Consider the following 19,305-nt stretch of genomic DNA (forward strand, 5'->3'; position numbering starts at 1 on the left):
TCATGATGTTTGTGATGTACAAGAAAAGAAAAAATGTGAAAATGAGGCAATTTTAATGATTTGAAAATTCATTTTACATCAGTGAACGAGTGTTGAGGAGTTTCCAACTCAGTTGTGTTTGTTGGATCCTTTGCGGTTGTGACATTCCTAGGTCGATGAACCCTCCTGGATTGACTCGATGTGCGACGGAGCGGCTTCGACAGCTGGACATGTTTTGCGCAGACATTTTAATTGTTCTCGTCTTGGAACAATTTCCCATTTTCCCATCCCCGGTGAATTGGTCAAAAAATCCCTTGTACTGAAAAAGTTTACCATTGAACGTCACAAACAAACCGTTTCATAATACAAGTATTTCAAGCCGTATCTCCCGTCAATACGACTGTAGGCCAGCCTCAAGTCATATGACGTATTAAAGTATGTCATACTTTAGTTAGGCCATGTTGTTAGTACTGCTCCGCCATCAGAAGGACCAGGAGGCTGGACCAGCCTGTGAATGGGTGGCTTCCACGCCCAGCCCCTGAACTGTCACTGTAGTTTTCCCAGATGTATCCTGTCTTCCGGTATTCCTGCAAGATGTTCTTCACAAGATTTCTCCTGAGCTGTTGGTAGAGTGTTTGGGCCTGGGTTCGGTAAGGCCCGTCAAGATTGCTGTAGTGGTGCAGCGCTCCTGCTGCCAGGTAGTTGATGTTGATCCAGAGGTATCCGCGCCAGTATGGAGGGTCGTGCTCCGTGTTTCTTTTCAGATAGAGTGGGTGAGAGCGGGCGAGAGAGCGCAGGCCGAAGGGCGTCCACAGTTTGTTTTGGTCTTGCAGACCGGAGAGCATGGCTCCGAGCCGAGGCGAGTCGGGGGACAGCAATCGCAGCAACATGGGGAACAGGCTCACGTAACCGAAAGCCGAAACAAACTGAGGGACAGACGGGCGGCGTACGACGCGAACCACACGGGTCTGTGGAGGGGCCCCTGGGGGTACTGGGACGCGCTCCCGCACCAGCACGACCGCATCAGAATGGTTGCCCCAATCGCAGAACGCCTGCAGGTCTTCAGCCCAATGGAGTCCCACGAGGTTTTCTTCATCACTGAGCACGCTGTGCAATTGGGAGTACTCTGCACACACACGAACACACACACACAAACAGTAAGTGTGGGAAAAATAGCATTTCATTGGCTTGGAGGTGTGTTGCGATCTTCTAAATGACAGTGACGTCATCATTCGTTGGCCTAGAGAAAAAGTGCACTCCACTGTACTGACCAATGACGGCCACCACGGCCACCATACAGCGATTCTTTTTAACCACATAACACTTTCTTATGCGACTTTTTTTTTGACCTTTTAAAGGTTTTGTATCTTTTTTGCAGTTGGCGAATGCGTCACCAAACACCAAGTGGTGGAGGCCTCACCTTCATGCGGTTCTCCGATGGAGCGTGCAATGTCAGCCATGACACCCGCAGCCTGTGCCATCCAACAAAGCAGGTCCACGTGACGCTCTTCACCAGACGGGTGTGATGCCCTACAATGTACACAGCATGTGATCAGACAGTAAACAACCCTACAAAGAGTGTGCACAGTATAACATTTTGGAGGCAACGCACATGTAAAGACAAAGTGTGCCATTATACCGTGGGTAATCATCAAGGCCCGACGTGAGGGTCTTGGGGTTGAGGAAACGGCTGGTGTCGGCATCACGACCTCGCCAGCGGTAAGAGTTTGGAAGCGGCCCACTCTGAGTGCGGTTGTACCACTCAAACCAGCTGCGGAGACGTGGGAACGCTCGCCCTAAGAAAGCGGTATCGGCAGGTGGAAGCGAGCCGCCCAACCCAGGAAAGAGCGTCCTCAATGTCCAGAAAAAGGTCGGGGGGTTCGCATTGTCATTGCGTTGAACAATGAATTGTGCGGGGACGCGACTGCGAGCCTCTCCACCCAAAATCTGCTCGCGTGGAATCCATCCTTCGGCATTAAGAAGGTCCAGCCAGTGCGCCATCACCTCCTGGCTCAGCCCGGGATCCCAACGACCGAGCAGAAGATGGTGGAAGCCTTCGTCCCAAAGGAATCCCCTCGGGAAGAAGGAGCGCGACGGAACGGCCGTGAAGAGCGCAGCCGGCCAATAGGCCACCGGGGCGTCGGTAAAGGGCGACGCCACCAATGAAGATCCGTAGAAATACCCAACGCCCCCCAGCATGTTGCTGAGCGCGGCCTGGGCGACCTCGACGTCTTGCGTGCTGTAATTCTTATTGCGGAGGCCAAAAACACCATGGAAGCGTCGGTTGAAGGCTGCACGGTGCCGCCTCAGCTCGTGCTCAAAGGCTTCTCCAGCTAGTGGTCCTGGTCGATGGCCCACGCTGCCCGATTCAAACTGCACCTCTACCTAGCGAGAGATCCGATCCGGTTATAATCGGGGTGTAAAAGCAATGACAGAAAACAAAATATAGTTACCTTGGTTATCAGTGTGGTCAAAATGACATTTACCTTTAATAAACAACACGTGTGCTGAACGAACAAACATGATCATTGTGCCGACATGAAACCTCGACTCTGATTCTGGACCGGACGGCATCATACCACGTGGACTAAAATCCCGCTCTGCTGCTCCAGCACTTCCTCTCTCTGTCCTTTTTTACCCTGTCATTTACCATACATCTTCCATCTGCTTGGAAATCCATCACAACATTCCTTAAGGTGCAAAAACGGATCCCCTCAACTACAGACATGTCGGCTTACTTCCAGTCAGCAAGGTCACGGAATCCATCATCACAGTCATCAGCAAGGTCATGGAATCCATCATCACAGTCATCATCAAGGTCACGTAATCCATCATCACCAATCATCATCAAGGTCATGTAATCCATCATCACAGTCAATATGTCATCAAGGTCATGGAATCCATCATCACAGTCAATATGTCATCAAGGTCATGGAATCCATCATCACAGTCATCAGCAAGGTCATGGAATCCATCATCAGTCAATATGTCATCAAGGTCACGTAATCCATCATCACAGTCAATATGTCAGCAAGGTCACGGAATCCAGCATCAGTCATCATCAAGGTCATGGAATCCATCACAGTCATCATCAAGGTCATGGAATCCATCATCACAGTCACCAGCAAGGTCATGGAATCCATCATCACAGTCATCAGCAAGGTCATGGAATCCATCATCAGTAATCATCAAGGTCATGGAATCGATCACAGTCATCATCAAGGTCAAGGCCAATGGCCCCCGGCGTGCATCATCTAGCTCGGAGTGCATCATCACAGTCAATATGTCAGCAAGGTCATGGAATCATCACAATCAGCAAGGTCACGTAATCCATCATCACAGTCATCATCAAGGTCATGGAATCCATCACAGTCATCATCAAGGTCATGGAATCCATCACAGTCATCATCAAGGTCATGAAATCCATCACAGTCATCAAGGTCATGGAATCCATCATCACAGTCATCAGCAAGGTGATGGAATCCATCACAGTCATCAGCAAGGTCATGGAATCCATCACAGTCATAATCAAGGTCATGGAATCCATCACAGTCATCATCACGGTCATGGAATCCATCAGTCATCATCAAGGTCATGGAATCCATCATCACAGTCATCAGCAAGGTCATGGAATCCATCACAGTCATCATCAAGGTCACGTAATCCATCATCAGTCATCAGCAAGGTCATGTAATCCATCATCACAGTCATCATCAAGGTCATGGAATCCATCACAGTCATCATCAAGGTCATGGCCAATGCCCCCCAGCGTGCATCATCTAGCTCGGAGTGCATCATCACAGTCAATATGAAATCCTTCCTGGGGCCCAGCAACGAACGAAAGAGTCACCCTGTTACACGTCGGGGATGAACAAGGTGCACACAGGTAACAGGCCTACGCTTCGTCACGGGACATCCCAATGATATTGACGGCCTTGCTTTCCACAGCATGATTTTTAGCCGCGTCGCAGACGCTGCTCATAGAGTGCCCTCTGCTGTTGTTGTTGTTCTTCTTCTTGTTCTTGTTGTTCTTGCAGAGAAGACAAAACCTCAAAGCTCCACCCATTCTGGGAACCATAGCTCCACCCATTGTGGGAGAGGCTTCATATAAACAAATATCCACCATTTTATTAACTCGCATAGCTTTGAGGCCTGTTTTGTAGGCCCGTGGTGTCTTCCTCTCTCACACAGTTTTATTTCAAATCAAATTCGATATATCATTTCATTTTTCACAGTCGCTAACATAGTTTTAGACTCGGTTGAAAAAAAACGTGAAGAAAATCCGATGAAAGTTGCCCTTTATAGAACGAAATGAATTCTCAAAGGCCTGTAACTTCAAGTCCATTGAGATATATTTTGTTTAAATCGCGGCATGGTCAGTCATACACCGCCCGAAATAACAGACGGGAAAATGTCGAGATATATTAAAAATTCGTCGCCACACACGGGAAATTGCCGAGATATATTTTCACTTTGCACAAAAATAACATCAAGTAATCGAATCAATAGGAATGTCCTGTGCCTATAACATCGACGTTATAGGCACAGCTGCATCTAGGCATTGTGTAACATCGACGCGGCTTTTGTTTTAATTAAAACTTTTTGTACTTGTTATTACAAGCATGGATTGTGGGCCTCTACTTGTGAAGGTTCATTCACTCATAACAAAACTTACAGCTACCCAAACACCTCGACTGCACGGTCTCTTAGGAACATTGATAGAATACAAATAAGTGAGATGGGCTAATCCTGCTCGGTACCTGGAAGGGAATGCGAGCCGTGACCTGATGTACAACGACGGTAGAATTTGTTCCCAGCTGCTCTGGAGCGACATGGCGTCTGTTGCTCACACTCACGATTGGGACGCTCTCTCCACCATCCATGAAAGTTGTCCGTGTTAACCTGGCCTGCACTACTTGTGTCACGTGCTCCAAGCCCACACACGGTGCTTCCAGCATGCCGTACCTGCCAGGATGAAGCCAAGATACACAACATTGTGATAAACACATCTGATAAACCTCCTAAATGATGTAGGAGCGACGAGGAGCACAGATCTGTGAAAAAGAAGACTTGGGTCACAAAATCATCTTCACTTGGTTGAATCAGGAATTCCAAACACCCCCAGAAACACCTCCTCAGTCCCAGTGACACCGAGCATTCCTCTTGTACAACGACAGGACACAGGTGTGCAATGGTCTACCTTACGGTGACTGGAATCGGTGATACCTATGGAGGCCAGGAGCCAGATTCTGTCGGAGCGCTAAAAATGAAATTCGTTCAACAGCCGCGACACCTGACCTTTGAAATGAGAGACGTGTAGTGGTAGTGTGCTAGGTAGAGTGCTAGGAAGAGTGTGCGAGGTAGAGTGCTAGGTAAAGTGCTACGTAGAGTGCTCGGTATAGTGCAACGTAGAGTGCTAGTTATAGTGCTACGTAGAGTGCTCGGTATAGTGCTACGTAGAGTGCTAGTTATAGTGCTACGTAGAGTGCTCGGTATAGTGCCACGTAGAGTGCTAGGTATAGTGTTCGGTATAGTGCTCGGTATCGTGCTATGTAGAGTGCTAGGTATAGTGCTATGTAGAGTGCTAGGTATAGTGCTAGGTATAGTGCTATGTAGACTGTAGTGCTAGGTATAGTGCTCGGTATCGTGCTACGTATAGTGCTCGGTATAGTGCCACGTAGAGTGCTACGTAGAGTGCTAGGTATAGTGCTCGGTATAGTCCTACGTAGAGTGCTACGTAGAGTGCGAGGTATAGTGCTACGTCGAGTGCTACGTAGAGTGCTAGGTATCGTGCTACGTAGAGTGCTAGGTATAGTGCTACGTAGAGTGCTACGTGGAGTGCTACGTAGAGTGCTAGGTATAGTGGTAGGTATAGTGCCACGTAGAGTGCTAGGTATAGTGCTCGGTATAGTGCTACGTAGAGTGCTACGTAGAGTGCTACGTAGAGTGCGAGGTATAGTGCTACGTCGAGTGCTACGTAGAGTGCTAGGTATCGTGCTACGTAGAGTGCTAGGTATAGTGCTACGTATAGTGCGACGAAGAGTTCTAGGTATAGTGCTACGTAGAGTGCTACGTAGAGTGCTACGTAGAGTGCTAGGTATAGTGGTAGGTATCGTGCTACGTAGAGTGCTAGGTATAGTGGTAGGTATCGTGCTACGTAGAGTGCTAGGTATAGTGCTCGGTATCGTGCTAGGTATAGTGCTCGGTATAGTGCTCGGTATAGTGCTAGCTACGTATAGTGCTCGGTATAGTGCGACGAAGAGTGCTAGGTATAGTGCTAGGTATAGTTCTAGGTATAGTGCTACGTATGGTGCTAGGTATAGTGCTAGGTATAGTGCTCGGTATCGTGCGAGGTAGAGTGCTCGGTATCGTGCTACGTATAGTGCTAGGTATAGTGCTCGGTAGAGTGCTCGGTATAGTGCTACGTAGAGTGCTCGGTATAGTGCTAGATATAGTGCTAGATATAGTGCTAGATATAGTGCTAGATATAGTGCTAGGTAGAGTGCGAGGTAGAGTGCGAGGTATCGTGCGAGGTATAGTGCTAGGTATAGTGCATGTACTTCCTATATCGAGTGCATGTACTTCCTATATCGAGTGCATGTACTTCCTATTGAGTGCATGTACTTCCTATATCGAGTGCATGTACTTCCTATATCGAGTGCATGTACTTCCTATATCAAGTGCAAGTACTTCCTATATCGAGTGCATGAATGAATGAATGAATGATCGTTTTAAGGCCATTTTCCCCGCTAGAGCGGGGGTTAGCCTAGCGGGCCCCATGACAATCATGGTTCCCTGTTTGAGGCAATGTTTTTATGGCCGGATGCCCTTCCTGACGCCAACCCTTGGTCACGCTCTTTTTGCGCAGGGATATGGTGTACCTATTCTAAACCGGGGTACACACCGGGATCATTCATCCCAGCAAGCTGGTACTCAATTTGCCGACCTCGGAAGGATGACAGGCTGAGTCAACCCCCCTGGCGTTAATTCAGCGATCGACCGGGATTCGAACCCAGGATCCTAGGATCCCAAGCCGGCACCCTAACCACTAAGCCAACACCAGGCATGTACTTCCTATATCGAGTGCATGTACTTCCTATATCAAGTGCATGTACTTCCTATATCAAGTGCATGTACTTCCTATATCAAGGTGGTGTTGTCACCTAAATCACCACAACACTACCTAACCACCCTTAATCGACTTGGCACGTACTGGTCGAGGATTACATCAACATGTGTGCATTCATTATTAATTATAACAACATATTCTCACTTTTTCAAATCACCGACAAAAGTATGTAAATTTGTATTCATTTTCTTGTAAAAAGCAAATGCAGCGCTGCCTAAATCACCACAATCAGGTGAAGATCATCAATTTGATGTCGGCAATGATGTTTTCCGGACCCCAATTTTTTCAGTTAACCTGTCACACCCTTTAGCCAACAAAATGGCTTCCATATAAAAAGTGATAACACAATTTGACCTTACATACTACCTGGGCTTGTTCCAGGAGGCCTATTCTAGCACTCTGTCAAGTCAAACCTCAGATATAGCAGCTGTTGAACTTGTTGAATGGAGTCAACATTTTCAGGTGTGTGCTCCTTGACTAATGAAGCAGGTGGTCCAAGTCACAGGTTGGTGTTCTCTCACATAGTCAACACGAATGCCAGATTGTCAGTTTGAGTGGAAAGGTTCCATCCTTACACACACAATAATAGATCATTCATTTGAAAAATTCATGGATGGTATTGAGGAATGTTGGCCCAGTAATTGTCAGGAATGCAATCATCTTACTATAATTCACAAAATGTCTGTCTGTCCGTCCGTTCCCAGGTACCGCAAAAACGGCTGAACCGATCGCAACGATATTTTGGGTGGGTGATCATGGGACCCCCTGGAGTAAAATAGGCTATATTGTTTTTCCAATTTTCCAATTTTCGAGTTGTTCCAAGCACGATGGAATAATATTTACCGATATGAACAGTGATGTGGCTTTTATTGAAATTCTACAAATACTGTTTAGATTTTGATGATTTGCGTGTGATATGATTTATCGGATGTTTATATGAATCGTTTAAAATAAAAAAACCCTTCAATTTCTGATATTTTACCTTTCATTTGGGCCTCCCAATTGAAGCCCCCCCTCCCCCGACCCCCCCCCCCCTCCCCATAGGGCGCGTACCGTTGCTAGTTCTAATAATGCGATGAACCCCCAAAACCCCAACAAGTATCCACGAGCCTACTTTGGGCCTCCCAATTGACCCCCCCCCCCCCCCCCGTAGGGCGGGTACCGTTGCTAGTTCTAATAATGTGATGAACCCCCAAAACCCCAACAAGTATCCACGAGCCTACTTTGGGCCTCCCAATTGACCCCCCCCCCCCGTAGGGCGGGTACCGTTGTTAGTTCTAATAATGTGATGAACCCCCAAAACCCCAACAAGTATCCACGAGCCTACTTTGGGCCTCCCAATTGAAGCCCCCCCTCCATAGGGCGGGTACCGTTGCTAGTTCTAATAATGCGATGAACCCCCAAAACCCCAGCAAGTATCCACGAGCCTACTTTGGGCCTCCCAATTGAAGCCCCCCCCTGTAGGGCGGGTACCGTTGCTAGTTCTAATAATGCGATGAACCCCCAAAACCCCAACAAGTATCCACGAGCCTACTTTGCGGGCGTACGCTGATCCGTTCCAGACGTCACTGGCTCTCTGAACACGAGCCGGAAGCTGCCCAGCTCGTTGGTTCGTCCATCGACATGGGACAGCCGATCACGTTGAACGCTCGGCTCCAAATAACCATCCCCATCCGTGGCAATGTACAAAAACAATGACACGACCTTCGGCTTTCCGTTATGCTGCAAGCAAAGAAAAGTCATCGTCAGTTTGGATTTGAACAGTGACCTGGGCCCCAGAAACGGACCAAAGTCTCCGTCTTGATCGATCGAGCGTCCACGAGGAAGGAAGAAGTCGTACCTTACGCTGGACAGCAATCCTCCAACTCCAATCTCCACCATGTTCTCCACCAGGCCGTTTCACGTAATCCGTAGAGAGAGAGAAATCTCGTTCCAGGATTTCCTGCTGCCCAAAGTTTATGCCGTCATGTGCCAGCCAACCGTATCGTTCCAGATTGTCTCCCTGCTCACAAGCGTGCCGCAAGGACCCTGGCACACTTTGCCCTTGCTCCATCCACATTAGGCCTGCAAATGGGATCGAGCTAGTTCTACACAACAACAAAAAAGCACACAAGGATTGCATTCACACCTTTCTGAAATAATCAAATCAAACAAATCCCAGAACATGATCTCCTGCTGGTTGGTTCTGCAAGCGTCCAGGTCACTTACGAGGCCTGGCCGAAAGCGATGATCCAACCGGCAGTGGCGAAACCAGAAATTCAACACAACTTCAGGTCTGCCTACCTATCCGCGATCCTGAGGTGCCAACTCCAGGTTTTGACCTTCCCCAAAAACAATGGACCACACTAAACTGGGACTCTCCATGCAAGGACCTCATACCACCTCCATAAGTAAACATGTGAGCACACGCCAGCATGCAACTGTGGACATCAAGACCAAACCATCCAGCACATCGTGAACAAATGTGAACGAAGAAAATTCAACGAAGGATTCGAGGCAATCCACCAGCCGACAGACAGCAGACAGACAGCACCATCACTTGGCTGTCTCATTTGGAATTGGACATGTGAGCTGCTATTTGCCAGACATGGACTGACAGGAAGTGGGCACACTCGCTCTAAGCTGTCTAGCCTGGGTTTGAATCACGACCCAGCTATAAACTGCCATCCGGGTGTTTCATAGACAGGGATTCATCAATGTGTGTGCCATCCCTCTGATGGACGTCAAACTGTGCATCCCATCTGCCGGCATTAGTTGGTGGACGTCAAAGACCGCACAGTGTCCTTCGCGAAGACAAGGCTAGGTATCGCCAGGACCCTAAACAAATTTCAAATTCCTCCCCAAACTACTGCTGGGAGCAGGATGGCAAATCCAACATGATCCCTGGCCTACAAACTTATTCGACAGCACCGAATCTCTGTAACACAGAGTATGGTACATCGAATCAGGATTTCCCATTTGCAAGAAGAAGACCTACGTGCAGATTACAACATTTCCTCTGGAATGGTAAAGTTGTGACAAAAGACACCTTTTACCAAGGACATCTGAGTTACGCCAACAGGCAATTTGAAGGCAGCTGGTCCCTTCAAAAACCACAACGACACTCGGTAGAGCTCATACCTCCGCTCAACAGGTTATGTTTTGTATCCACTGATAGGCCGGATCTGGATTCGGACTTCAACCAAAATCTAACCGCTTGGCCTCGTCACCGACCCGACTCATCCACCAAGTTTAGTCATACGTTGTCCACAACGTTTTGAGATATCGTGCTATATACAGGGTGATTGAAAAGTAACTCCCTATTTTAACATATTTAAAATTTATTTATTTATTGTAATATTTTTCTCAAATTTTTAGTGTTTGTTCCTTAATGTATGAGAATTAAATCTGTTTTGGTTTTTTTTCAGATTATTTTTTGTTTGAAATTCGGAAGCCCTACAAACATGGCTGGACGTCTTACCCTGCAGGAGCGTGCCCAGCTAGTGGTATGAAGATTGGTCTGATTTCTTTAAAAATATCCTCTGGTCTGATGAAGCGGTATTTCACATCGGTGGGTTTGTGAACCGTCACAACTGCTATTACTGGGCAGGAGAAGATCCTCGTGTTATTTCTGAAAAAACGCAATATCGGCCCAAGGTAACGGTGTGGTGTGGAATGACTTCGGAAAGGATTGTAGGTCCCTTCATTCTTCGCGATACCATGAATGCCAAAAGGTACCTCACCATGCTGCAAGACGAAATCTGGCCAATTATCAGTGCTTCGGAGAATGTTGAAGATTTGATTTTCATGCAAGATGGCACTCCTCCACATTTTGCTATTGTTGTTCGTGAATGGCTGAATGCCCACTTCCCTGGGAGATGGATGGGTCGTCGTGGTCCATATGAGTGGCCAGCCAGGAGCCCTGACTTAACACCATGTAACTTTTTTCTTTGGGGTTGGGTAAAAGAGCAAGTCTACTGTACCAAACCAACGACTTTGGAAGAACTTGAAGGGCGAATACGAGAAGTTATGTCTTCCATCCCACAAGAGTTCCTGGTGAAATCAGTTGACGCGGTTCCCGGGCGGCTTGAGAAGCTGGTGGCGAATTCTGGTGCCCATATCGAATTTTAAATAAAACTTCATGCTATACGCTTTCTTCTTATATCCATTTCTTGTAAAAATTATAGTTAAGAAATAAATTATAAGTATTTTAAAATAGGGAGTTACTTTTCAATCACCCTGTATATTGTTTTGGCCTCATCTCTCAATGGTGAAGAATCGCTTTAATTTTTTTTTTTAATTCTTCTATCCGGATCTTGTACCCGGATCAAAATCGAATGAATCTGGCGTTGGCACACACCCAACCTGTCCACCTAGTTTTGTCCGAATCTGTCCATAACATTTTGAAATATGTTCACAGACAAACAGGGGTGAAAACAACCTCCATCTTCGGTGGTGGGAGCTAATAATAACAAGAGGGAGAATTGCTTTGCAATACACGTCCCCTGCTGGTCCCAACATTTTGCATCGTTAAGCCATAAATTTAAACTCGAGGTTCCAGGGAACCTGAACTCAACTGGTCTATGTCAATATGGTTAGAATATGCATAATAGAACCACAAACTATATAGTTTATATGTGCTAAAGAGGGACAGTAACGTTGAAGGTATCTCATGTTTAAACAGGTTAAGATATATTGAACGGTTTTTGAGTTCTGCTCCGGAAACGAAATGTATAACAAAATGCACTATGTCCAGTTGTTTCCATGGAAACCAGAAAAATGAAAATTTTCAAATATCTAAGTGGCAAAAGGCACAAGTTTCATCAAATTTGATCAGTATTTGTGACTTTTAGAGCTTGGACGTCGTCCAAACTGATGTTTATGGGTCAAGTCATGTCATAGGTCACGACGAGGTCATTTTTCGGACATCATCAAAACCCGTAATATATGTGTTGAGTTTTGTTACATACTGTCTACACACCAAGTTTCAGCCTTCTAGCTACATTAGGAAGTACCAGATTGACAAAAATTGATTTTTCAATATGGCCGCCCTGCTGCGCCCATTTTTGGGCGTGCAACGCCCAAATGCAATCCCAAACTAGTTTATGTCTTAAAGATGCTGCATAACAAGTTTCATCAAATTTAATCAATATTTGTGACTTTTAGAGCGTAGACGTCGAATTGTTTACAGACGACAGACAGACAGACGGACACTGGGTGTCGACAAAAACTCAGCTGGACATAGTCCAGCTGAGTTACAAATAGATGAAACATCCTGAAACTCAAACGTGATCTGTAAATTATCATGATAAAGCCATGTACCAAGTTTCAGTTGAATATGTTAAAGGGTATGGGAAGAAGTCTCGAAAACCACAGGTGGGACGGACAGACAGACAGACAGACAGAAAGCAAACCTAGAGACCCTTCTGGGTAGGCGACTAATAAAAACTACCATCACATTGTAGTGATGTAACTCGCATGTCGAACAAGCTAGAAATGCTTTCATGATCAATTCACATACCAGTTACAAGAGATTTAGGACTGCGGGTCTTCATCCCGAAATAGACCTGTGGTCGGTACGTTCCCCAAAAACGAAGCGGTGAGACCGAAGCACGGGTGGCACCGTCAGGGAGGATTGCAGGTGAAGAATGAGGGGTGACCACCTGCGCGGCCAGCCACCATCGCATGTATGTGGCCCAACTAAACCACAGGATGCTCAAGATTCCGAGCACCATGCCCGTGTTGAGGAGGATGCCGCTCACGTTCCGTTGACCACGGCTAGATTGAGACGTCCGTCCGGTCCTCGCTCCTTCACCCTCCGGCTGATCCCAATGGCTGCGCCGCACAGCCCTGTGTCTGGCGGCTGGCATGGCTGCTTGATGTTCCTTCTGCGAAATGAAAAGAAAACCAGTCAAATGATGACAAGGAGTTGGCATGGCGGGATGTTCACCATTTGGTTGTGCTGGCGGCTGAGGCCGAACCTCTCAAAAGGCACCGTGGCAAAAATAAGACCGGTGATTGTGGTTGACACAGCGAGAGGAGACAATTCAGGCAGCTGCACCATCGGTCATCAATGAGTGAGTGTTCTCCCCATCCGTTTAATGGATTTTGTCTCCTGAGAAAAACATATTGGGATTTATTGCAGATGATTGGAACAAAGGAAAAAAAAAAAATCAAATGCACTGGATGCCCAATTACATGGGAATCCCATCAAATGCACTGTATGCCAGATTACATGTGAATCACATCAAATGCACTATGTATGATGAAATGGGAATCACATCAAATGCATTGTATGCCCAATTACCTGAGAATCCCATCAAATGCACTGGATGCCCAATTACATGGGAATCCCATCAAATGCACTGCATGCCCAATTACATGGGAATCCCATCAAATGCACTGCATGCCCGATTACATGGGAACCCCGTCAAATGCACTGTATGTATGATGAAATGGAAATCACATCAAATGAACTGAATACAACACAACAACATGCATTTTCCCTGCTGGAGCGGGGGTTAGCCTTGCGGTCCCCATGACAATCTTCTCCATTTTGCCCTATTTTCTGCATCTCTCCTTGTTAACCCCCTTGCCCGCATTTCTTCTTCCACCATCTTTAGCCAAGTCTTTCTCGGTCTTCCCCATCTTCTACTTCCTTCTACATTCATTTCCATCACTCTTCTCAACCAGTCACTTTCATCCTTCCTCAACACATGACCAAACCATCTCAACCTGTTCCTCTTCACAGCATCAATCACAGGCTCTATTCCCATCATCTTTCGTAATTCATCATTTGTCTTCCTCTCTCTCAACGATACTCCGCACATCCGTCGAACCATTCGCATTTCCACCCTTTCGTTGCTTCGTTGCTGCTCTACGTTCATTACCCATGTCTCGCTCCCATAAATCATAACACTTCTCACACATGCAGCATACACCTTTCCCTTCAGCTTCAACGACACTCCCCTAATCGTCAGCACGCCACTCAGTTCCCGAAACTTCTTCCATGCACATCTCACTCGAGCAACCGTTGCCCAGACTGATCCACCTTCTCCATTCAGCACGTCTCCTAGGTAGCAAAATGTTTTCACACCTTCCAGCTTCACGCCGTCTCCAAGATCCAACTCAACATTTCCTCCATCTGCAGCTCCCTCTGTGCACACCTTACATTTGAATGTAGCTGCCACACTGGTTAATGACCCTCTCAGACCACTACATTTTTGATGAACACACTCAGCGCACATTGTACACTGAATGGAGTTCACTGCGACACTCTTCCTGCACACAGCACACGGCCACTTCCCAGTTCTTTCCACCTCACCACATGCTTTACCACTTGCCATCACCTTCGTCTTTCCGATATTCACCTTCAGACCTTTTGTCTCCATACATTCCTTCCACGTGTTCATCTTTTCCTTCAGTCCATCCATACTTTCCGCAATCAACACCAGATCATCTGCATCCAACAACTCCCACGGTAAACCCTCCTTTACGTTCTGAGCCAGCACCTCCATCACAGCTACAAATAGTAGTGGACTTACTACCGAACCCTGATGCACTCCCACCTTCACCTCAATGTATGTATGTATGTATGTATGATGAACTGAATGTATGATGAAATGGGAATCCCATCAAATGCACTGTATGTATGATGAAATGGGAATCACATCAAATGCACTGTATGCCCGACTACATGAGGAACCCATCAAATACACTATGTCCAATTACATGGGAACCCCATCAAATACACTATGTCCAATTACATGGGAACCCCATCAAATGCACTGTATGTCCAATTACATGGGAACCCCATCAAATGCACTGTATGCCCAATTACATGGGAATCACATCAAATGCACTGTATGCCCAATTACATGGGAATCCCAGCAAGTGCACTATATGCCCGATTACATGGGAATCCCATCAAATGCACTGTATGCCCAATTACATGGGAATCCCATCAAATGCACTGTATGCCCAATTACATGGGAATCGTATCAAATGCACTATGATCGATTACATGGGAACCCCATCAAATGCACTGGACGCCCGATTACATGGGAATCCCATCAAATGCACTGTATGCCCGATGACATGGGAATCACATCAAATGCACTGCATGTCCGATTACATGGGAACCCCATCAAATGCACTGTATGTATGATGAAATGGAAATCACAACAAATGCACTGTATGCCCAATTACATGGGAATCTCATCAAATGCACTGTATGTATGATGAAATGGAAATCACATCAAATGCACTGTATATGATGAAATGGGAATCCCCTCAAATGCAATGTATGTATGATGAAATGGTAATCACATCAAATGCACTGTACACCCGATTACATGGGAACCCCATCAAATGCACTGTATGCCCGATTACATGGGAATCCCATCAAATGCACTCCATGCATGATGAAATGGAAATCACATCAAATGCACTGCATGTATGATGAAATGGGAATCCCATCAAATGCACTATGTGTGATGAAATGGGAATCACATCAAATGCACTGTATGACCGATTACACGAGGAACCCATCAAATGCACTGTATGCCCAATTACATGGGAATCCCATCAAATGCACTATGTGGCTGATTACATGGAAATCACATCAAATGCACTGTATGTATGATGGAATGGGAATCACATCAAATGCACTATGTATGATGAAATGGGAATCGCATCAAATGCGTTGTATGCCCGATTACATGGAAATCACATCAAATGCACTGTATGTCCTATTATATGGGAACCCCATCAAATGTACTGTATGTATGATGAAATGGAAATCACATCAAATGCACTGTATGCCCAATTACATGGGAATCCCATCAAATGCACTGTATGTATGCTGAAATGGAAATCACAGCAAATGCACTGTATGTACGATGAAATGGAAATCACATCAAATGCACTGTATGTATGATGAAATGGGAATCCCATCAAATGCACTGTATGCCAGATTACATGTGAATAACATCAAACGCACTGTATGCATGACGAAATGGGAATCACATCAAATGCACTGTATGTATGATGAAATGGGAATCCCATCAAATGCACTGGATGCCCAATTACATGGGAATCCCATCAAATGCACTGCATGCCCGATTACATGGGAACCCCGTCAAATGCACTGTATGTATGATGAAATGGAAATCACATCAAATGAACTGAATGTATGATGAAATGGGAATCCCATTAAATGCACGATGTATGATGAAATGGGAATCACATCAAATGCACTGTATGCCCGATTACATGAGGAACCCATCAAATAGACGATGTCCAATTACATGGGAACCCCATCAAATGCACTGTATGTATGATGAAATGGAAATCACATCAAATGAACTGAATGTATGATGAAATGGGAATCCCATAAAATGCACGATGTATGATGAAATGGGAATCGCATCAAATGCACTGTATGCCCGATTACATGAGGAACCCATCAAATAGACGATGTCCAATTACATGGGAACCCCATCAAATGCACTGTATGCGCAATTACACGAGAATCCCATCAAATGCACTGTATGCCCAATTGCATAGGAATCCCATCAAATGCACTATGCCCGATTACACGTGAATCCCATCAAATGCACTATGTATGATGAAATGAGAATCACATCAAATGCACTGTATGCCCGATTACCTGAGAATCCCACAAAATGCACTGTATGCCCAATTACACGGGGACCCCAGCAAATGCACTATGTATGATGAAATGGGGATCCCATCAAATGCACTGTATGTATAATGAAATGTGAATCACATCAAATGCACTGTGTGCCCGATTACATGAGGAACACATCAAATACACTATGTCCAATTACATGGGAACCCCATCAAATGCACTATGTGTGAAGAAATGGAAATCACATCAAATGCACTGTATGCCCAATTACATGGGAATCCCATCAAATGCAATGTATGACCAATTACATAGGAATCCCATCAAATGCACTATGCCCCATTACACGTGAATCCCATCAAATGCACTGTATGTATGATGAAATGAGAATCACATCAAATGCACTGTATGCCCGATTACCTGAGAATCCCACAAAATGCACTGTATGCCCAATTAAACGGGGATCCCATCAAATGCACTATGTATGATGAAATGGGAATCACATCAAATGCACTGTATGTATGATGAAATGGGAATAACATCAAATGCACTATGCCCAATTACATGGGAATTCACATCAAATGCACTGTATGTATGATGAAATGGGAATCCCATCAAATGCACTGTATGTATGATGAAATGGGAATCACATCAAATGCACTGTATGTATGATGAAATGGGAATCCCATCAAATGCACTGCATGTATGATGAAATGGGAATCCCATCAAATGCACTGTATGTATGATGAAATGAGAATCACATCAAATGCACTGTATGCCCGATTACCTGAGAATCACACAAAATGCACTGTATGCCCAATTACACGGGGATCCCATCAAATGCACTATGTATGATGAAATGGAAATCACATCAAATGCACTGTATGTATGATGAAATGGGGATCCCATCAAATGCACTATGTATGATGAAATGGGAATCACATCAAATGCACTGTATGTATGATGAAATGGGAATCACATCAAATGCACTGTATGTATGATGAAATGGGAATAACATCAAATGCACTATGCCCAATTACATGGGAATTCACATCAAATGCACTGTATGTATGATGAAATGGGAATCCCATCAAATGCACTGTATGTATGATGAAATGGGAATCACATCAAATGCACTGTATGTATGATGAAATGGGAATCCCATCAAATGCACTGTATGTATGATGGAATGGGAATCACATCAAATGCACTATGTATGATGAAATGGGAATCCCATCAAATGCACTGTATGTATGATGAAATGGGAATCACATTAAATGCACTATGTATGATGAAATGGGAATCCCATCAAATGCACTATGTATGATGAAATGGGAATCCCATCAAATGCACTGTATGTATGATGGAATGGGAATCACATCAAATGCACTGTATGTATGATGAAATGTGAATCCCATCAAATGCACTGTATGTATGATGAAATGGGAATCACATCAAATGCACTGTATGTCCGATTACATGGGAACCACATCAAATGCACTGTATGCCCCGATTACATGGGAACCACATCAAATGCACTGTATGCCCCGATTACATGGGAACCACATCAAATGCACTGTATGCCCCGATTACATGGGAACCACATCAAATGCACTGTATGTCCGATTACATGGGAACCACATCAAATGCCAGACTCGATGGCTCCTGATGAATCCCCTCTGAATTTGGGAGGTCGTCGGTTCGAATCCCGTGCGAGTGAAACCAAACACTTTATGTTTATTTTAAAATGACACGTTCTGCTTCATTGCTTGAGGGTTAGTATGTAAAAAGGATCGAAAACGGACAAAACACAAATATACTGTACAGTACGTCCGACGACACGCCAATACAGTCGAATACACTGTACATAACTTTTACGTTGATTACAATCACCTCACCGTGTCACAACAGCTCGCCGTAACCAAGTCCAGGTGACGTGTGAGCACTAACCCGGAAGTTCGTCTGTGGAGACGTTGACGCTGTCAGATCTACGTTGATCTATATGAACACATCTTATATTTTCAAACCAACAAACTCCATGATAAATTATTCATTCTGATACGTTTCATTCTGACAAATGTTTCATTCTGATAAATGTTTGATTCTGATAAATGTTTTATTCTGATAAATGTTTCATTTTGATAAATGTTTTATTCTGATAAATGTTTCATTTTGATAAATGTTTTATTCTGATAAATGTTTCATTTTGATAAATGTTTTATTCTGATAAATGTTTGATTCTGATAAATGTTTTATTCTGATAAATGTTTCATTTTGATAAATGTTTTATTCTGATAAATGTGCCCATCGGCTGTTTTATTTTTATGATGGTGTAACAGGAGCAATGTCGAACAAGGGAAAATAAAGGGGAACACGGGGAAAGCGAACACTACCAAGTGAACACCCAAGCATTCTGGCGTGTGGTCCGTTAGTAAGCGGCTTGCTATCGCTTACCAAGCCAGTCGATCCCTTAGTAAGCGGCTTGCTATCGCTTACCAAGCCAGTTGTTCCGTATTAACTGCTTTGTAAGCAGTTCGTCCTGTAAACGATTCTCAGAGGTACTTGGTTG

At 45.0% G+C, this 19,305-nt stretch overlaps 1 protein-coding gene across 3 annotated transcripts; it reads right to left on the bottom strand.

Annotated features, from left to right (window-relative positions):
• Nucleotides 1–36: 36 nt before the first annotated feature.
• On the bottom strand, nucleotides 37–18,720 carry MOGS (mannosyl-oligosaccharide glucosidase). 3 transcript variants are annotated; one of them, XM_068116512.2, is made up of 9 exons: nucleotides 18,635–18,720; nucleotides 13,069–13,202; nucleotides 12,609–12,975; nucleotides 8,949–9,172; nucleotides 8,643–8,830; nucleotides 4,740–4,944; nucleotides 1,619–2,364; nucleotides 1,400–1,509; nucleotides 37–1,105 (listed from the first exon to the last, which is right to left on the bottom strand). In XM_068116512.2, the coding sequence occupies exons 3-9, from the start codon at nucleotides 12,955–12,957 to the stop codon at nucleotides 444–446; spliced, it is 2,484 nt and encodes an 827-aa protein (XP_067972613.1). In that variant the 5' UTR covers nucleotides 12,958–12,975; nucleotides 13,069–13,202; nucleotides 18,635–18,720; the 3' UTR covers nucleotides 37–443. The 3 variants fall into 3 exon arrangements, with proteins under 3 accessions (XP_067972613.1, XP_067972616.1, XP_067972615.1); XM_068116515.2 differs by having other exon boundaries at nucleotides 8,949–9,195; nucleotides 18,635–18,711; XM_068116514.2 differs by lacking the exon at nucleotides 13,069–13,202 and having other exon boundaries at nucleotides 18,635–18,696.
• Nucleotides 18,721–19,305: the final 585 nt, after the last annotated feature.

This window comes from Myxine glutinosa, chromosome 5, assembly GCF_964187855.1.
Source record: "Myxine glutinosa chromosome 5, kmMyxGlut1.1, whole genome shotgun sequence".
In the NCBI taxonomy this organism is placed as follows: domain Eukaryota; kingdom Metazoa; phylum Chordata; class Myxini; order Myxiniformes; family Myxinidae; genus Myxine; species Myxine glutinosa.

Excerpts from the sequence above, each read along its gene's own strand:
- MOGS (XM_068116512.2), bottom strand. The coding sequence starts at position 12,957 with ATGCCAGCCGCCAGACACAGGGCTGTGCGGCGCAGCCATTGGGATCAG. Across the intron at positions 2,365-4,739 it reads CGGCTCGCATTCCCTTCCAG|GTAGAGGTGCAGTTTGAATC; the intron begins GTACCGAGCAGG and ends ATCTCTCGCTAG. Across the intron at positions 1,510-1,618 it reads GGCCTTGATGATTACCCACG|GGCATCACACCCGTCTGGTG; the intron begins GTATAATGGCAC and ends TGTACATTGTAG.